We start from the raw sequence: 21935 nt of genomic DNA, 5'->3' as shown, positions 1-21935 counted from the left end.
AAAGAGAAGACCACAGGATCACTTCTGTGACACTCTCTTAAAAAAACACATCATCTAAATCTAATTGATAATGAAACATCACAAAAAAACAATGTAGGGACATTCTGCACTACTGGACTTTACTTTCAAAGGATTCCAAGTCATGAAGGTCAAGGAAAGACTGAGGAACTGTTCCAGACTGAAAGGGTTTTCAGAGACAGTAAAACTAAATGCATCCATGCATCCAAATGGGATCTGTTTGCTATAAAGGACATTGCAGACAAGTAATAAAACTGGAAAAGAATCTGAGGATTACATGATAGAATGTATTCATGTTAACTTTCTGATCATGAAGGTTGTATTGTAGTTATGCAGAATGTCTTGACTTGTAAGAATACTCACTAAGATTATTGGGGTGATGGCATAACATCAGCAATTTGCTCTGAAATGATGCAGGAGAAAATGTTCTTTGTACTAAAACTTGCACTTTTCTCTAATTTTAAGACTGTTTCAACAAGTTAATTAAAAATATACAAATGAATGGACGAATGAACAGAAAAAGTGAAAAGACTTATTAGGTAAACTTTATTTCTCCAGGAAAAAATAGCCATATAAATCAGTGCTTAAAATTAAAATTATATAAGTTTAATGGCACTATAACAATTGTAATATCTCCAAACATTGACAATGACCACAGTACCAGCATACAAAATGATATCTGTCTAAAGCTACATTTTTTTTTTGAGACAGTCTCACTCTGTTGCCCAGGCTAGAGTGCCATGGTGTCAGCCTAGCTCACAGCGACCTCAAACTCCTGAGCTCAAGTGATCCTCCTGCCTCAGTCTCCCAAGTAGCTGGGACTACCGGTGTGTGCCACCACACCCGTCTAAGTTTTTCTATTTTTAGTAGAGGTGGGGTCTCTCACTCAGGCTGGCCTTCAACTCCTGAGCTTAAGCAATTCTACCACCGTGGCCTCCCAGAGTGCTAGGATTATAGGCGTGAGCCACCATGCCTGGCCTTAAAGCTAAATCTGTCAATCACTAGCTTTAGACAGGTATCATTGTATCTGTCTAGTATAGTGAAATATCTGTCTGCATAGTGATAAAAATTGTAAAATAAAAGTTGGCCATCGCTGTTATCAAAAAATCCCGAAGCAACAAATGCTGGCCAGGATGTGGAGAGATAGGAACACTCATACAACACTGCTGGTGGGACTGCAAATTAGTGCAACCTCTGTGGAAAAGAATTTGGAGATACCTCAAAGAGCTAAAAATAGAAATACCCTTTGCTCCAGCAGTAGCACTATTAGGCATCTACCCAAAAGAACAAAAGACATTCTATAATAAAGACATCTGCACTCGAATGTTTATGGCAGCTCAATTCACTATTGGAAGGATGTGGAAACAACCCAAGTGCCTGTCAATTCATGAGTGGATTATTAAAATTTGGTATCTGTATACAATGGAATATTACTCAATTATAAGAAACGATGGTGATCTAGCACCTCTTATATTTTCCTGGATACAACTTGAGCCCATCCTCCGAAGTGAGGCATCAGAAGAATGGACAAATAGGCACCACATGTACTCGCTATCAAATTGGCACTGAGTGATCAACACTATGGTGCTCACATGGTAGTAATATTCTTCAGGGATTGGGAGCTTGGGGGTGGGTAAACCCACAACTAATGGACATGGTAGGCATTGTACAGGGGAATAGGTATGCCTCAAATTATGGTTTGGGTGTGGCCAAGTCATAACATGTAACCAAAATGTTTGTACCCCCATAATATCCTGAATTAAATTTAAAAAATCGGCCATCAATTTACTCCAACCAAGTATTGGTGAAAATTTGGTTGTTTGGCTGTTTAAACACCTGACAGGCCAGGCATGGTGGCTCACGTCTGTAATCCTAGCACTCTGGGAGGCCGAGGCAGAAGAATCGCTTGAGCTCAGGAGTCTGAGACCAGCCTGAGCAAGAGTGAGACCCCATCCTACTAAAAATAGAAAAATAAAAAATTAACCAGACAACTGAAAATAGAAAAAATTGGCCAGGCATGGTGGTGAATGCCTATAGTCCCAGCTACTTGGGAGGCTGAGGCAGGAGGATGACTGAAGCCAAGGAGTTTGAGGTTGCTGTGAGCTAGGTTGATGCCACAGCACTCTAGCCCCAGCAACAGAGTGAGTCTGTGTCTCAATAAATAAATAAGTAAATAAATAAATAACAAAAAAATAAAAATAAGAATAAAAAATAAATACCTGATATTTCTATAGTCTAAGGAGATAAAACTGCTTTTTATTTGCAAGATCCACTTAAAAGTCTTTCAGATCATAGAATTTTTCAAAAATGGCACATATTGTGATGATGCTGTCCAAAGTATATCTTGATTTATATCTGCCTCATCAGTGGATCCTAGAGGAGAAGCTTTTCTAGAGAAGAGCATCCAGATTCTAATTCAGCAAGACCTGAAAAGAAAAAGAAAAAGGAAAAGAATTCTATTCTTTAGCTAAAAGATTTCATAGGAACTAAGTGTAAGTCAGTAAAAAACAGTTGGAAACTTTATCATTATCAAAAAGAATGAGAAATATGTATGTACAATGACAATACAAAATTACTGTTAAATATAATTTGCCCGCAGTTGCACACTGAATTAGTAATTATCATTGTGGGTAAGTATCAGAGATTCTGGTTTTTTCTCATTCTTCATTCCCTATTCAACAACCATATGCTGAGGTACTATGACAAGCACTGGAATTACGAGGTGGGGTTGATACAGTCCATATATGATTGTCCTCAACAATAATATAACATGAAAAAACAGACAAACAGGCCACTTCCATGCAGAGTCATAGAGACCACAACAAGTATAAAACAGGGCACTACTGGAACACACAGGAGGCCCATCTGTCCAAGTTTTGTGTCAATATTGTAGACTTTTTGGTAGAGGTGATATGCAAGTTGATAGCTGAAGAGCAAGGAAAAAGCATACCAGGTAAAGGGAGGAGGAAGCAGGGCAATAAGGAGGAACACTGTGGCATTCTAAGTAGTCTAGTTTGTGAGATGCTAGAGCAAAGGGGCAGACTAAGGTATGTGGCAAGAGATGAAGTTGAATAAATTGACAAGAACCAAGTTGATATGGGTGTTTTTCCCATGTTAAGGAATATGGAACTTTTCCTCAGGGAGAAAGTACACTAATGACAAAGTAAATGATTGATTTAAAATGTCACTAGTCAAGTGACTGCTTATGAACTGTCACTACTTGGCTAAATGTTACTACACGAGCCTGGGGTCTTTTGGCCTTAAATCACTAACGTAATCCCAGGAAGTTGATGATGCCTTGGTTTTCAGAGAATTGTTTCAGAGAATTGTTTCATGTGCTGACTGACAGTATCATAGTGATGGCAGCAGTGAATAAAGTGTAGAGACAGAAAAAAAAAAAAAGATACATAAAGTTCATGAGATTTTTTAAAGCCATGTGGAATTAATGTGGCATAAGAATACTGTTCAGTATGAATGTTAATGTTTTCACATCTTTCATTACATGTGTGTAAGAGGAAGTGTAGTGTCTATTAACCAAACAATAGAAAAGATTGCCACTTCGTATTTATGGTCGATTTCAGAAATCAAGTCATTAATGCCAATTTAATTCATACATTTTCACAGCATACCTTCTTGTAGTTCCATACTTATATTTTGTTCCAACTTGTGTGTCATCTGAAATAAGTCAAATATTATTTACAATGTTTAAGTAAACCACAGACATTTTCATGGGAATCATATATCACTTACATAATGTGGCTTTAAATATTTGTGGAAACTAGACTTAACTTCACAATTGCTTAAATAGAAAAATAATCACATAAATAAAAAAACCCTACCTATTTTACATTTAGTTAATAGAGTATATGTGTAATGCTGCTTAGATTAATCTCATAAAAAGTAAAATTAATAATTGGTATATTGAGTATACATCATTTCAGAAGGGTGACACTTTCTCTTATTAGTACAAGGGTTAGGCAATTCAAGTTATATTTTCACATGAATCTGTTATTTTGTAATTCTTAGCAAAACCCTGCTGTTTATGAAAGTGTGAACAGTTTTTCATTTTAATGAATTTTTCCTTAAAATAAAATTTCTATATCTCTTGAGATGACCATATATAGTCTTTGTTTTTCCTTCTATGTGGTGAATCACATTTATTGATTTATGTATGTTGAACCATCCTTGCATCCCTGGGATGAAGCCCACTCAGTCATGCAGGATTATTTTCTTGAAGTGCTGGTGAATTTAGTTTTTTCTAGTATTTTCTTGAGGATTTTTGTATCTGTATTCGTAAGGGCTATTGGCTTGTAGTCTTCTTTTTTTGTTCTGTCCTTTCCTGGCTTTGGTATGAAGGTGATACTGGCTTTGTAGAATGAGTTGGGGAGGATTCCCTCCTTCTCAAAATTATGGAATAATTTATGGAGTAGAATTAATTGTTCTTCTTGGTAGGTCTAGTAAAATTCAGCTGTGATTCCATCTGGTCCAGTGCTTTCTGTTGTTGTTGTGAGATTGTTTACTACTGCTTTAATCTAGTTGCTTGTTAATGGTCTGTTCAGGAGATCTGTTTCTTCCTGATTGAGTTTGAGAGGTTGTGTGTTTCCAGTAATTTGTCCATTTCCTCTATGTTTTCAAGTTTATGTGCATACAAATTTTCATAGTATGTCCAGATGACATTTTTGGCCTTAAATTTCTGTGGTATCCATTGTAATACCTCCTTTTTCATTTCTGACTGAGCTTATTTGGGTCCACTCTCTTCTATTCCTGGTTAATCTAGAAAGAGAGCTATCAATTTTGCTTATCTTTTCAAAGAACCAATTTTTTGTTTCATTGATACTTCATTGTTTCTTTACTTTCCATTTTATTTAGTTCTGCCCTGACAGTAGTTATTTCTTTTCTTCTGCTGCCTTTGCATTTGGTTTGCTTTTCATTTTCTGATTCCTTGAGGCTTGGTGTTAGATTGTTAATTTGTGATCTTTCTGTCATTTTGATGTAGGCATTTAAGACTATGACTTTTGCCCATAGGAATGCTTTTGCTGAATCTCATAGTTTTTGAGAGATGGGGTCCCCTTTGTCATTCAGTTTGAGGAATCTTTTGACTTGAGTCTTAATTTTATTATTCACCCAATGATCGTTCAGTAGCAGGTTGTTTAATTACCATGACTTTGTGTAGAATTGAGTGTTTCTCTTGGAGTTGATTTCTAGTTTTATTCCACTGTGGTGACGGCATGATCTTGTATCTAGAAAACCCCAAAGACTCCACCACCAAGAGATGCCTGGAATTGATAATTAAATTCAGCAAAGTCACAGGTTACAAAATCAATGTATACAAATCAGGAGCATTCCTATACAGCAACAAGTCAAGCTGAGAGTCAAATCAGAGACTCAGTACCATTCGCAATAGCTACAAAGAAAATAAAATACCTACAAATGTACTTACTTAAACAAGGAGGTGAAAGATCTCTACAAGGAGAACTATGAAGCACTGAGGGAAGAAATTGCAGATGACTTAAAATGGAAAAGCATAACACGTTCATAGGATCGGTAGAATCATCGTTAAAATGTCCATACATTTCACGTTGATTACAGATTCAATGCAATCCCCATCAAAATACCAATGTCATATTTCACAGATCTAGAAAAAATAATTCTACACTTTGTTTGGGACCAGAAAAGAGCCAAAGTAGTCAAAACAATCTTAAGCAAAAAGAAGAAATCCAGAGACATCATATTATCAGATTTCAAACTATAAGGCTATGGTAACCAAGACAGCAAGGTATTGGCACAAAAACAGAGACACAGACCAATGGAACAAAACAGAGGACTGAGATATAATACCATCCACATACAACCATCTGATCTTTGACAAAGCAGACAATAATATACACGGGGGAATAGAAACCGTATTCAAAGACCATATAATTCTCCAAATAGATGGAGAAAAAGCATTTGACAAAATCCAGCGCACTTTTATGATAAAATTCCTTAACCAAATAGGCATAGATGGGACCTTCCTTAAAATTATTAAGGGTATATATGATAAACCCACAGCCAATATCATACCCAATGGGGAAACACTGAAGCATTCCCGCTTAGAACAGGAACCAGACGAAGTTGCCCACTGTCTCCACTTCTATTCACCAGAGTGCTGGGAGTCCTCGCCAGACCTATCAGACAGGAGAGGGGAATGACAGGCGTCTGAATGGGGGCAGAAAACGTCAAACTCCGACTCTTTGCTGATGAGATACTATTATATCTAGAAAATCCCAAGGATTCAACCAAGAGACTCCTGGAATTGATAAACGAATTCAGTCTCAGTATACAAAATTACTGCGCACAAATCAGCGGTATTCATAAATGCCAATAACAGTCAAGCTGAAAATCAAATCAAAGACCCAACACCTTTCACAACAGCATCCAAGAAAGTTAAATATTTAGAATATATTTAAGGAAGGAGATGAGAGACGTGTATCGGGAGAACTACGAAACAGTGAGAATAGAAACTGTAGAGGATCTAAACACATGGAAATGCCTACCATGCTTCTGGATTGGCAGAATCAATATTGTTAAAATGTCCATTCTACCTAAAGTGATCTACAGAATTAATGCAATCCCTATCAAAATTCTGCCATCATTCTTTACAGATTTAGAAAAAAATAATTCTATGTTTCTTCTGGAACCAGAGAAGACCTCGTAGAGCCAAACCAATCTTAAGCAAAAAAAATAAATAAATAAATTGGGAGGCATCAGTCTGCCAGACTTCAAACTTTATTACAAGACTATACTAACAAAAACAGCATGGCACTGGCACAGGAACAGAGATAGAGACTTTTGGAATAGGATGGAGATCCCAGATATAAAACCATCCTCATATTGTCATCTAGTCTTCGACAAAGCAGACAAAATATACGTTGGGGAAAAGAATCTCTATTCAATAGGTGGTGCTGGCAAAAGTGGATATCTACATACAGAAGACTGAAACTAGATCCCCACCTCTCACATAAATCAACTCATGACAGATAACAGACTTAAACCTGAGACACGAAACCTTAAGAATCTTTGAAGAAAATATTGGGAAGACTCTTTTAGACACCAGCCTAGGTAAAGAATTTATGAAGAAGACCCCCAAAGCAATCGTAGCAGCAACAAAAATAAACAAATGGGACCTGATCAGATTAAAATGCTTCTGCACAGCCAAGGAAACTATCATTAGAATGAACAGACATTCTACACAATGGGAGAAAATATTTGCTTTCTACACATCCAATAGAGGGCTGAGAAGAAGAATCTATATAGAACTTAAGAAAATCAACAAGAAAAAATCAAACAACCCCATCAATAAATGAGGAAAGGACATGAACAGAAACTTTTCAAAGGAAGGGAGACTAATGGCCAGCAAACATATAAAAAAAGTGCTGAACAACTCTAATCATTAAGGAAATGCAAATCAAAACCACAATGAGATATCACCTAACGCTAGTGAGAATGGCCCAAAATAACAAATGCTGGCGTGGATGTGGAGAGATTAGAACATTCATACACTGCTGGTGGGACTGCAAAGTAGTACAACCCCTGTTGAAAGTAATTTGGTGACACCTCAAAGAGCCTAAAATAGAAATACCATTTGACCCAGCAATCCCACTACTGAGCATCTATCCAAAGGAACAAAAGACATTCTACAATAAAGACATCTCCATTCAAATATTTATAGTAGCACAATTCACAATTGCCAAGAAGTGGAAACAACCCAAGTGCCAATCAACACATGAGCGGATTAATAAAATGTGGTGTGTATATATACCATGGGATACTACTCAATTACAAAACTCAATGGTGAACTGGCACCTCTTATACTATCCTGGATAGAGATTGAGCCCATCCTTCGAAATGAGGTATCACAAGGATGGAAAAACATGCACCACCTGTACTCACCATCGAATTGGAACACTAAGGTGTTCACATGGAAGTAATACTCATTGGGTGTCAATCAGGTGGGGGACTGGGGCTGGGGGGGAATCCACAACTAACGGAAGCGAAACACACCGTTATAGGGGAAGGACATGCTTGTAGCCCTCACTTAGGTGAGGCAAATGTATTACACGTAACCAAAATGTTTGTACCCCCATAATATCCTGAATTAAAAAATTCAAATATTTGCTTGATTTAAGTATTTAAAAAGTGCTGTGAAACTGTCCATCAATAGCCTAATTTTACAGTAATTAAGATAAAAATGCTGTAAGTAACATAGCAATTAAAGATATACTTTTACACAGAAAATGACAAATATTTTAATTTAAAATCTAATCTAAATACTATAGGTTTATTTAATTCCTCAAACTTATTTATCTTGGATTGCTTTTAATAATAAACATCTATTTGTGGTTAAGTGCTTGGATGGCAATCATTGACTTGTGATTAAGGGTGGAAAATTCAAGATGGTACAAAAAACTTTAAAAGGGTTATGAACAATAGCCAAACTAAAATCAACTAGAAAGTAAGCCAAAGCACCTTGCAATATGCCTTTAGTTATTAGGCAATAAGATTCAGTCTCTAAAATCTAACTTAAGTGCTGCTTTTAAAGAAATTTCAAACCTGTCATTTCAGTTCCATATATTGAATAATGTTAATATACAGGTATCTCTTGAAAATGACAGCTGCAGGGACTTGAAGAAAATGGAAAATTTTCACTTTCCTCTCTTTATTAACGCAGATAATTATGACCTTTATTTATCATGCATAGGTCGTTTTAACAACACAGTATTTCACCAAATGAGAAACAAGAATTATATCAGAAATCGGAAACCCAAAGGAAAGAAGACAACATAACTAACCTCAGTCAAGTAGGTCTCCAAGTTGGCATCTGAAGTCCATGGGAATGAGGAAAAGAACATTGAGTTTTCTCTTGAAGAAAGCTCTCTGTGAAGACCTAAGCCATTATGAACAGTTCCAACAGAAGGTGATTCTTCATAGAAGAAGGTGCCCGTCTTCATAGCTCAAGTGGGAAAGTAAGTTCCAGTCCCCTGTGTCTCCTCAACAAGATTGCGACTGGACGCTGCTAGTCGCTCAGGAGTTCTGCGAAAACTGCAAAAGACAAATGTTTAGTATTTCATTTTTTCCTAAATGATGGCATTTAAAAAAAAATTACCATAAGAGTAAATGGAATTTCCCATTAAATAGTGTTTTAACTGTGAAAATGTATCACAGCATGCCTACTGTATGCAGTTATAGTTTTACAATTGTTCTACAGAAGTATGTGTGTGTGTATATATATGTAGTATGTGTGTATTTATATATATACTTATATATATATATATATAGGAGAATTTCTACAAAATAAGTAATTCAGGTAAAGCAAGGAGGGGAGAGAAATCTCTATCAATGATGTATGGCTTAACAGGTAACACTTGCTGCCTCCTGGAATGGCCTTATTTATAAGATTCTTGAGGATTCCATTAGAAATACTTGTATTTAAAGGGTAAGGGATAATGAACATTATGAATGTGTTAGTTTGCTTGAGTATAATAGCCATTTCTCCATGTACAAATATATCCAAACATCATGTTGTACTCTTTAAATATATATCATAAAAGGATTATCCCTAAAAAAGGTAGAAATAATTGTATTTAGTAAACCAATGTAAAGAAGTTAATTTACTGAATGTCAAAATGTGCCTAGAGTAGTCATACTCCTTTATTTTTTCAGTTTAAGTTGTAATCTTCCAAAAAGTAGTTAAACTCGTAATATTTCTATGAGCAGAATGGTGACAAGCAATTGTATAACAATAACACCAAGTTATAAGGCTTGAAAAATACTTCAAGGAAAGACTATAAGGTAAGGTTAACTACACGAGAATATTAAGGGGGGAAAAACCATATATAACCAAACAAGTGGGAGAGTCATAAACTGCCCTGGACTACCATTTTTAAAGATAGTTCATTTATTAACATTGTTTTCCAAAATTCTGTTATCTAGTTAGCTTTCACGTCCCACTAATCTCATGAACCTATCTCACTAAAAAGCATGCATTCAAGGCAAATTAATGATCTTAATTTATTTTCTATTCCATATTTTGACTTACTTTTTTGCTTTCTTCAACAAATATTCCCCAGCTTTTAATTCTCCTTGATACAGGGGGTTATACTTTTCCACTTCTCCTTGAGAAAATTTCATGTTGGAGATTTCAGATTCCAGATTTTTAATTGTCACTTCTGTCTGACTCCTTATTGAAGCCACACGATCCTCTTTTATCTGTTCTATGTATTCTTCAGATGCCGCTTGTGACTAAAACACATAAAAAGGATACATTTTTAGTATCCTTTCACCTGAACAATTCCTGTGTATTTGTTTCCTTTACTTTTGAATCAGAGAGCTATTTTATTTTGTTTGTTTATTTATATTTTTAGAGACAGTGTCTGTCTTTTATTTATTTATTTCTACTTTTAGAGATAGTGTCTCTGTCACTGCAGCTGGAGTGCAGTGGCCAGATCATAGTTCACTGCAGCCTCCCAATTCCTGGGCTCAAACCATCCTCCTGCCTCTGCCTCCTCAGTAGCTGGGAATACACATGTGCAGCACCATGCCTGGCTAATTTTACTACTTTTTGTATAGATGGTATCTTATTACGATGCCCAGGCTTATCTCCAATTTGTAGTCTCCAGTGATACTCCCAGGCTGACCACCCACAATGCTAGAAGGACACCCATTCTCTGAGAACAACTTTAAATATGTGACAAAAGAAGCTGAGGTTTAATATATTGAACATCAATTATCAACTAAATTGATAATTTAATCGGAATTATAAAAAAATGAATCATTACTAAATTAGTACTCATGAATTCTAATAATCCAAAGAATAATATAATCAAATTAAAATTTAAAAAGTTGAGCAATGTAACATAATAAGAAACTCGAGAGTACAGTATAATTTCTAAATCACAATTTTTTCTTTTCCTAATAGTATTGTTTTATGCTAACTGGCCTTAATAATCAAATGATTGTCTAAGGAGCTTCAATATTCTCAAAGATGAATTTATTTATAATGATGATAGAAACTAAAAGATTTAAAGGGAGAAGCATATGCCACCTTCCTTCTAGAAATCTACAAAACCAATTGCTATAACGGAAGTAGAGGAAACACACACAATGAACACATCACAGTATCATCTGCAGTGAAATGAATGAAAGTGCGTTTCACACTTAACTAACCTGCAAAAATAGATTGACTTCTTTTATTTTTTGTACAACATCCTGTGTTGCTCTTTCTTCAATGTCGTCCTTATACATTTTAATTTCACCAAGATCTACCATCTGTTGCATATGGTTTTTGAGGTCCCAAAATTCTTTTTCCAACCTCATGTTCTCTTTCTCTAGCATCTCACATTGTTCTTGTGTTGCTTTCATAGAGAATAATTCCTCTTGATCAACTTGAGTCTTGGCATCCAGATAGCGACATCTTGAACATACATTTTCCAGAGATTCCATAATGTCATCAACCTGCATGAATAAAATAATGTAGTTTAATAATGAAGGAAGTAGGCTGAGAATAGGGTATCAGAAAACTAATAACACATTTTGAAATACATTGAGCTGCAATAAAATGCTATCTATACTGTAGTAGATTCTTCAAAGATGGACATTTGAATGATTCAGAAAATCAAGAGCAAAGTTTAAACCACTGGGATTCACAAAATACATACTTTACTCTTTCACACAACATTTACACTTGATCTTAGGACATTGTCTATGATTAATTCAATTCTTTCTTCCTTAAACTCGCTTAGTAGGAAGTCTTATACCCGTTCCTCCATCATTATTCCCAAAAAATTTCTAAAGAAATTTTACGGACATTACACTGAACTATTTTTATGAACTGCAAAGGTTTTACGCTAATTTAATTGCTTTCCAAGGAGCAATGATTCCTGGAGTTACAAAGCAATCATATCTCGTTATAGAAGTTTAATGACAAGATCTATACTCTCTTTTTAATAAAAATGCCTTAATTCTACAGCACTGTCTTGTAATCCTTTGTTACTTTACACAGAATAAGGTAGCATACCAAACAAAAACAAACGAAAATACTTGCTGGGATTTTGGTGGTACTGAGTTGGAACAAATTACTTTCCTTTAGATGGAATGCTGATTTGATTTATAACAGGTGAGTGAAATAGTGCTTTTAAGGCATGTCTAAAATTTTTTTTGATATAACTCCCATGAAATTCCCTCTCCAGAGTATGGGTTGGCTTTAGTAACCAGTTTCTAGTGACTATAATGTGACAGAACTGTTGTGTGACTTATAAGGTTAGGTTAGAAAATGTAATTCTGCTTCCACCTGACTTTTCCCCTCTGGGTAAGCTTGTCCTTCGAATCCAGCCACAATATTGTGAGGAAGCACAATCCACATGGTGAATCCTTGTATAGACATTTCAGCTGACTGCCCCAGCTAGAGTGCCAGGCAAAAGAGTAAGCTTCAACGGCCAGACATATGAATGAACATGCCTTTAAATGAGTCTAGTCCCCAGCTTCAAGTCACCCCCGCTGTTGTCACATGAAGAAGAAATGAGCTGGCCCTACTCAGCCTTCGCTAAAACTGAAGATTGTGAACAAAGTAAATGTTTTGAGACACTGAATTTTGAGGTGGGTTATTATACAGCAATAGATAATTGATACAGATACTGATATTAAATATGGGGTGTTGCCACTAAAAAACAACAACAACAACTGTTAAAACATGTCAGATACCTTTACACCAGGAGGAAGGTGGAAGCTGAAAGGACCTAGACATGAATAAGAATGAAAACCAAAAGGCCTCCAAGGAGACTGTCAGTGGAAGCGTGATGGCCCTTGAAGAGACTCACAGGAAGGCTTACATGGACAGTGGAGAAAATGATACTAAAACCTGGAGGAAACTGCACTGCTGCTCCACAGCGGGTGAAAGTAAAATCAATGCAGGAGATAAGCTAAAGAAAATTAAATATCAAGGATCCAGGACTCTCTGGATTCAAATACCTGTTTCCCATTTGCAGCCTCTCCACATGTCGATTTACCAAACATAGATGATCCCTGACTTACGACGGTACAGATCACAATTTCGTGACTTTAAAATGGTGCAAAAATGTTATACATTGAGTACACCCATCTGGAATGGTGGTAGGTCCTGCACTTTAAGCCTGAGCCTGATGCCATATTAAAGGACACTTGTGGCTGGTTATTGAGCTGGAATTGATGTATTTTTGAAGTAAGAGGAATATAAACAAAAAATGTAACCAGAGGGTAGCTTGTGCTGGTTTTAAAACATTTTTCCATTCATTCTTTCATATTCATGCCATAGACAGAGACATCATCGACAGAGCTGAGGGAGGCAACCAGAACTTGTATCCTCCACAGAGAAGAACCAAAACAATTAGATGACCACACCTTGAACAAAACCTCTAAGAGAGAGCTCTGGAATTCAGCAGGGAAGTAATAGGAACCCATGGAACCATGGAAGCAAAAGAAAGGGAAGAAGCCACTCCAGCTGGGATCAGCTCAGAGCCAGGCCAGACTTCCTATTGTGGGGAAAAGGGAAGGGAATGAACCCCAGTGATCCACATTCCCCCGAGGACACCTGCAATCCAAGCCACAGGGGACCCCTCAGCCCTCACAGTCCCTGAACTGAGCATAGGGAGCTCCTGAGAGGCAATTCACGCTGAGTCCCACGTACCCTCTGAGAGGGTGCAGCACAATGCCATATTAAGAGCCAAATCTTCACTGGGCTACATCCTGCCCTGGGGCTCAACAGCCGCCACATGTCCTCCCTGGCACCCCACTGACATCCCACTATGTTCCCGTAGAGGGTTACAACATCGTGTACCTGCTGAACCCAGCAGTGCAGATGGGCTCCAAACTTTACATCACACACCACCCTAAAACCCTGAGAATTAGGGGGTCTGGCCCAGGAGGGAAGCTGCCCAAGGACAAAGGGTGCATGTGCACCAGAGCTAGGGGGCCACTTTACTGAGGCCACTGACTATGAAAGCGACTCTGCCTCCTCCAGAGGAAGGGCCATGGTGCACTTGTGCACACTTTCAGGGGACCCCAGGACTGGCTAGTTCATATATACCATCAAGGAGCCTGAGAACCAGCCTACCTAACCTGCTGTGGCCAGCACCTGCATGTACCATATGAAAGCCTGAACACAAGGGCAACTAAACTGCCTTTGCTGCTCCTCCAGCTGCACCCACAAACACCTTCCAGGGCCCTGAGGATCAGTTCATCCCTCCTAGGCTAGCACACATTCTGGGCCTGAGGGTGGGCCTATGCCATGTGTCACCACTGCTGTGGCACCCACAGCCTCGGGGCCTGAGGATTGGCCACCCTACATGCTGCTTTCAGTGCCCACAGACACTGTCCAGGAGCCCGAGGACAATCCTACTGTCCAGCACACAATTCAGGAGCCTAGGGACAACTCTGTCAAGCTGGACACTGCTGACAGCTGCCCACCACACTGCCATAAGTGTCCCCACAAATGTACCACCCAGGGGCCCAGGGACAGGCCAAGCACTGCTATCGTAAAATTGGTGATACAATTGCCACCCAGGAGCCCACTACTGCCATCACTGGTTTGCTGTACACCACAAGGAGGCCCAAAGATCAGCGCCCTGCCACCACTAACACATACGTATGCCACTGCGGTGTGTGTCCTAAAAATCAGTTCTTAGTGCTATAGAGAAGAACCAGGTACCAGGTCAGAGGAACATCTACTGTGAACTGAAAGGTGATGGATTATCTCAGTTTGCCATGAGGAAAGCTGAAGCTCAGATCTAACCTTCTCTTTCATAGACAGCAAAAAAGTATAAATGATTCTATAAATTATAATGACTTAATAAAACATAATGCAGTGAATAGCAGACTCAGTCAGTGGAGCCTGTGATCCAGATTTTATGGAAATGGGAGTCAAGAGGGAGTCTCTAGGCCACAGACTAAAGTTTGAATGAAAAGTCAAAAAAAAGAACAGACTCTGCCCTTGTAAGCCTGACTTGCCATCATGTCACGGAGTCAGCAAGGTATAAGCTGGCCACATGCTCCTTTAAAAAGCAAAAAATGAAGTTAAAAACTTTCCACTACATTGACTTCTTACTGTAAGACAACTTGAAATACGCAACATGATTAAGAAAAGAGCTCTTGTAAAATTTGATTTGGTGTTGGCATAAGGATAGACATAGATCAATGATTTGAATTATTAACCCAAAAATAAACCCTCACATTTAAAATCAATTGATCGTCAAAAAGGGTTACAAACCAATTAAATGGGAAAAGTACACTCTTCAACAACTGATACTGGGAAAACTGCATATCCACATGCCTTAGAATAAAGTTGGACTCCCTACAAAGACCAAATCTAAAATTTATCTCCAAATATAACAGCTAAAGGTAAGAGCTAAAACTACAAAACCTTTAGAAGTAAACAGAAGCATAATTCGGTGTGACTACATTTCACAGTGACTTCTTAGCTATTAACACCAAAAGAAAAACCAGATTAACTCAACTTCATCAAAATTGAAAACTTCTGTGCTTGAAAACATACCATCATTAAGAAAGTGGAAAGGCAAACCACTGAGAGGGAGGATACAGGATATATAAAGATCTCTTACAATTCATAAATAAAAAAGAAAACCCAGTTTAAAAGTAGGCAAAGGATGTGAATAGACATTTCCCCAGAGAAGATACATGGCTGGCTAATAAGCACATCAAAAAATGCTCAGCATCATTCCTCATTAGGGAAATACTAATCAAAACCACAATGAGGTATTATTTCACATCACTGGGATGTAATCTTTTTTCAATCAAACAGATGGAAAATTAGTATTGGCAAGGATGTAGGGAAGTTAGAGCCCTCGTACAATGTTTACGGGAATGTAAAATGGCACAGCCACTTTGGAAAATATATTGGCAGCTCCACAAAAGGTTACAAATAGAGTTTTCAGATGACCCAGCAATTTGACTCCTAAGTACATACCTAAGTGAAATGGAAAGATATGCGTACATAAAAACTGTATATGAAAGTTCACGGCAGCATTATTAATAATAGCCAAAAAGTGGAAATAATGCAAAGGTCCATCAACTGATGAAAAGATCAATAAAATGTTTGGAATATCCATGCAACGAAGCATTACTCAGTAATAAGACAGTAAGCACTGTTACGTTTTTGCAGGTGGCTGACTAGAAGCATTTCTAACACCACTTATCCTCATAGAAGAACCAAAATCGTGTGTAGACAATCACACTTTGAATATATTATGCAAGAGGGAACACAGGAGTTCAACAGAAAAGTGAAAGGAAATTAAACATTCTGGGAAGCACAGGGAACATAAGCAGCCCATAGGCCCGGGGCCAGCTGAAAACTGGGAGTGAATCCAGGATGCAGGAGAAGGTGACCGAGTTTCTTCCTGTGGTCCACATTCCCAGTGGGGAATCACATAATCCAGGCCATGGGAGAGCACCTTGAACCTCCCCAAGCCCAAGTGTAATTTAGGGAGCAGCCAGAAGAGTGTGAGAGGAAATAAAACCAATGGAATATTTAGGGCTATGTTGTTCTGCATAGGCTAGACCAGTGCTGAAGTGCAAGGTCAGGGAGAAAGCTTCACGAAGAAGAGGAAAATTGTGTGCCAAGTCTGAATAAATGAAGCCAGATGAACAGAAACTGAAAAGCCAAAAGGACAGCGTGAGTATGGTGGAGAGATGTTGCAATCAGCCCAATTAACTGTGAGGATAAACTCCAATGGCAGGCAAGTAACAACATGCGTCCACACAGTAACTTGGAAATTAATATTCATTCATTTTCACATTACTCATAATAGCCAAAGAGTGGAAGCAACCTAAAGGTCCACCAGCTAATGAATGGGTAAGTGGTATAGCCATACAGTAGAATATTAATCAACAATAAAGAGAAATGAAGTGTTGACACATGCTACAGCACAGATGATCCCTGAAACATTATCCGAAGTGAAGGAAGCCCATACTAAAGTAATATATTGTATGACTATTTTAATGAAATGTTCAGAACAGGCAAATCTATGCAGACAAAAAGTACACAATGCTTTCCCAGGAAGGGGAAGGTGCAGAGACAAGGGGGAGCAGTTCATCTGTAAAACCTGGACTCAACTGTCAAAATAGCCCGCATAATGGAATCTTAACTTCAAAATCCTCATTTCAGATAGGAACATTTCCATTTATCTCCTTCTTCATGGTCTTAAAATGTAGCAACATAAAGATATTAAAATGGTATTTTCAGCACTATAAGTCTCCATTATTAATATTAGTTTATATCTACTGAAAAATTGTAAATTAACCCATAAAAATCTCATAGGTGACACAATGTCTTTATTCAAAGTAAAGCATGTCTCAGCTCTAACTTTTATTAGCTGGAAACAAGGTGCATTTCCAGGCTGGTATTGCAAATACATTTATCACCTAGATATTTTTATATTCAACTAGATTCAAGGTGGCCATAACCAAATATATTGCTTTAAATTTTCTTTCTAGAAGTTTGAAAAGTATGTATCTTTCTTGATACTTACTTCTGCTTCCCATTTTGAATGTTGATACAGTCTTTCTTTTACTTGATTGAATTCATTGATTAAGACATTTAATCTTTCTTCTACTGGAAGACTTTGGTTTCCACTCTGAGCTTGAAGATTTTTCACTTTATCATACAATTGGTCTTGCACATTAATGACTGCCTTGTCCTTATTGTTAGCTTTGTTTTCAGCACCTTCCAGTTGCTGACCAAGCAACATGTTTTCATTTTCCTCTTGTGGTACTCTAACCATGTTTGCCATCTTTTTACTTTTTCCTGTAAGTCTTTCACACAGAACATTTTTAAGTTCTATTTCTCTAGCACTTGAAAGAACCACATCTTGCATTCTCAAGACGCTAGCAGAATCTGTATCTGTATTAGGGAGAAAACAAGATAGACATAAACGATATGAGTACTTTTTGCATATGAAGCACTGTATGCTTAACATTCACCCATTCATACACTGAACAAACATATATTGAGTGCCTACAAAGTGGAAGACATTATGCTCAGCTCTGCAGATAAAACAGACATCTGTTCTTATTTAAATGCTTCCAGTGTGGTGAAGAACAAAGACAAAGTAAGTGACAATTATAAACTCAGACAGATACTGTAAGAAAACTGAGTTCTATGATCACATAAGAAAAACTGATCTACACTGGGCCCAGGGAAGCTTTCTCTGAGCAAGAAGTGGCTACCCTGAGAAAGGAAGGATGGAAAAGAAGCGATCAAAATGAGAGAAGGAAAACATTCTATGGACTGTGGTGAAGCTCCGCTGCAATCTTGTTCCAGCCAACTTAGAGTAACAAGTGCTGGCTGTCCTTATTACCTGAAAGAACCAAAACCAAACAGGTAAGGTACATTAAACAAGGATTTTCAAGACAGTGGACCTTCAGGCAATGGAGACCAGGATCCTTGAAAGAAAGGAAACAAGTGAAGTAAGCCTTATGAATGCCCCAGCTCTCTGCCTTGACCCACGGTCCAGGCCATGAGTAAGGAAGGAAAAACCTCAGGTACAGTCTCCCACACTCCCTGAGTTGAGTTGATGAAACTGACAGTCTGGTAAAACCAAGGCAGACAGAGATCATGGGACAAAACACTGGAGAGGAGAGAGCAGCACAGGGAAAGAAACTGGGAGATCTGCAGAGATCCCCTGTGGGGTATTTAGCAGAGTAATGAACAGTGCATGTGTGCTAGGAAACTACCTAAGACCAAGGGGGGAAAAACAGTTAAAAGAAATAGAGGAAACCATGCCTGGTGTTCACACAGAGCCAGGAAGAGTGGCCATTCCCCTGAGCCAGGCTGCAAAAAAAATCATAGTAGAAATAAATAAGCAAATTAAAATTTTAAAAATATTTACAACTTTATCAAACAATGAAATACAGATAAAACTGGTAAAATAAGGAAAACCTGTATACTAAAAATTATAAAATATCACTGACATAATTAAATACAACTTACATAAATGGAAAGATACCAAATATGAACTCAAAATGGAACATAGATCCAAATATTAATATAAGTCCTAAAAGCATAATACTTCTAGAATGAAGCACAGGAGAAAGTCTTTGTGATCTTTTGCTGGGCAAAGACGTTTTAGACATGACATAAAAAAGAAAATCTATAATTGGACAAACAGATAAATTGGACTTTATCAAAACTATAAACTTTTTCTGTTTAAAAGATACTATTAACAGAATGAGAAGTCAAGCCACAAACTGGGACAAAGTTCTTGCAAAAAAAAAAAAAGACATTGTTAATAAAGTAAAAATGTCCAAAAACTAATTTTTTAAGTGGCAATAGAAGTGAAAAAAAAGTTCACAAAGAAGTTATACAGATGGCCAATAAGCACATGAGAAGATGCTCAACATTATTAGTTATTAGGATAATGCATATTGAAACCATTATGATATGCACAGTACACACGCATCAGAATGCCTAGAAATTAAAAATTTTAAAAAATGGCAATACATGATGTTTGCGACAATACCGAGCAACTGGAACTGTCAGATACTGCTGATGGGAATGGAAAATTGTGGAAATACTTTGGGAAACAATTGAGTAGTGTCTTAATAAAAGAATAGAAAGTGGTATGAGAAGACGTTTGCGTGTGATGAATGTTAACTACCTTGACAGTGGTGATGGTTTCACTTGTCTCCATATATGTCAAAAATTGTCAAATTGTATATTTTATATATGTGTTTATCGTATATTAATTATACCTCATGAAAGCTATTGATTATAGCGACAAGCATCTAAGACAGTGGCTGGGACACAGACAGAAAGAAGGGTAGAAAATAACGGAGGATAATGTTGGAGAATTGAGATTTTTAACGTTATAGCAATGAGAAATGATAGCTGTGTTTTAAGCAAGAGAGGACCATGATCAGATATTATTTTTCAAAATATATAATTATGGTTGAAGAGTAGACCACAGTTGGGGCAGCTAGGGTAGAAGGGGAAACAGTTTAAAGTTTATTCCAGTATTCCAGGGGGAAGTTAATGGAAACCTGCCCTTGAGTATAGGTTCAGTGGAAAAGAGAGTCAACAAAAAGACCATGAGGGCCATTCATACTGAGAAAAGCACACTAGAATTATAATAACTCTTCGGCTCAGGGTGTACAATATACCTTAGTTCTAACTCTACATTAACATAAAGTATATTTCTGGGATGAACGTGACTAAAATACATCAGTGCTATATGGTGCAGTGCTAAGCAATGGGTATATACATTACTAAAGGATACGGAAGAAGGCCTTAGATTTATACAATGGTTCTACCTTTACAGTCCATTCCAAGCTGTTCAACAGGCAACATAAAATGCTGATAATAGGAGGAAGACAAGTCATAATCCTCTGGGGCCATTTCAGATGACCAAGTTAAGTCATTATGGTCACCCATAGAATGTATTTGTTCTTTGACCTGCAAAATAAATAACACTACTTCAATACGTCTCCAAAATACTCATAGCATAAACAAAATGTACAAAAGTGCTGGTTTTCCAACTTTTATGTAAGTAAAATCACAGGTTCTTCTAAAACAAACTGATTTTTGTTCAAAGGATACCTTTATCAATGGCTACTGCGTCTTAATCGCTTTTTCAAAGTAAATGTCTTTACAATAAAATATTCTCTATTTTCTTATTTTATGTTGTATAGTCTATATTCTAACCATAATACTTTTGATAATTTATTTTTAAATACCTTGTTCTTCTCCTTAGATGTTTGCTTTGCAGGCCTGGAAAAATAAAACAATTTCTTTCAGACAAATAATAAATATGTAAAATATAAAGAATAGCTAAAATTTTTTATACATAAAATGTCTAATTTTTATGTAATAAAATTCATATGTAAATTTATTTCTCCTATTGAAAAGATTAAGGGTAATATAAAATATAATAATTTTTACAAGGAAGTTTAAATGACAGAAAGTAATTTGAAAAGGTAAAGAAAATATATTAATAATATCATAACAAAGAATTAAATTTAGATCAAGCTTTCTGACATTCAAAGCAAAAGGAAAAACATGTTATCTGCATTATTTAATAGAAAGAAACATACCAGGGTATATTTATTGTTGTTATTCTCCTTTTCACTAAAAACAAGCTTTTACTGGCACTCAAACCTATTTGGGAAATAATACTTATGTCCTTATATGAGGGAAATCCCTTTTTGACCATGTTATTAGCTAGCTTATTCAGGACTTACTATACAGATACTTTGCATTATTTTAAGCACTGTGCACGCTGGAAACTCATTTTTGTCCTCACCATAATCCTGTGAGGTAGATAACACATTAGGTATTTCATAAAGGAAGAAGCTAGGCACAGAAAGGCCACAGAACTTGCTCAAGCTCACACAGCTTGTCCATAGGCCGAGTGCGGTGGCTCCACGCCTGCAATCCTAGCACTCTGGGAGGTGGAGGCAGGTGGATCGCTCGAGGTCAGGAGTTCAAGACCAGCCTGAGCAGGAGTGAGACCCCATCTCTACTAAAAAATAGAAATTATCTGGACAACTAAAAATATATATAGAGAAAATTAGCCAGGCATGGTGGCACGTGCCTGTAGTCCCAGCTACTTGGGAGACTGAGGCAGGAGGATAGCTTGAGCCCAAGAGTTTGAGGTTTTTGTGAGCTAGCATGACACCATGGCACTCCAGCCCAGGCAACAGAGTGAGACTCTGCTGGCTCCAAAGCATGGGTTTCGCCATGTGCTGTGAAAGTAACACTTGTAAGCAAAATGTTTGTACCCCCATAATATCCTGAAATTAATTAAATAAATAAATATTTTTTAAAAGGTTAGAGGATACCAGAGAAAACCATATTATCATTCCATTTCTGGCTAAAATCATATATAATGATTTCT

At 37.2% G+C, this 21935-nt stretch overlaps 1 protein-coding gene across 3 annotated transcripts in view; it reads right to left on the bottom strand.

Moving 5' to 3' along the window:
* Positions 1-2313: 2313 nt before the first annotated feature.
* The window catches only part of LOC123627219 (ankyrin repeat domain-containing protein 26-like), a 30510-nt gene continuing 10888 nt past the window's right edge, over positions 2314-21935 (bottom strand). For 2 of the 3 annotated variants that reach the window (XM_045536671.1, XM_045536673.1), the window contains exons 5-12: positions 20776-20809; positions 20353-20494; positions 17574-17944; positions 11224-11511; positions 10097-10299; positions 8850-9099; positions 3648-3693; positions 2314-2444 (exon numbers count right to left, since the gene is read on the bottom strand). In XM_045536671.1, coding sequence (XP_045392627.1) covers positions 9012-9099; positions 10097-10299; positions 11224-11511; positions 17574-17944; positions 20353-20494; positions 20776-20809 — 1126 coding nt within the window. In that variant the 3' untranslated portion in view covers positions 2314-2444; positions 3648-3693; positions 8850-9011. The remainder of the gene's footprint in view (positions 2445-3647; positions 3694-8849; positions 9100-10096; positions 10300-11223; positions 11512-17573; positions 17945-20352; positions 20495-20775; positions 20810-21935) is intronic. The other variant, XM_045536672.1, reaches the window with a different exon arrangement.

The sequence above is a fragment of the Lemur catta genome, chromosome 24, assembly GCF_020740605.2.
Source record: "Lemur catta isolate mLemCat1 chromosome 24, mLemCat1.pri, whole genome shotgun sequence".
In the NCBI taxonomy this organism is placed as follows: domain Eukaryota; kingdom Metazoa; phylum Chordata; class Mammalia; order Primates; family Lemuridae; genus Lemur; species Lemur catta.
Note: the sequence above shows the minus strand (reverse complement) of the source record. Positions and strands in the feature narration are given on the sequence as shown.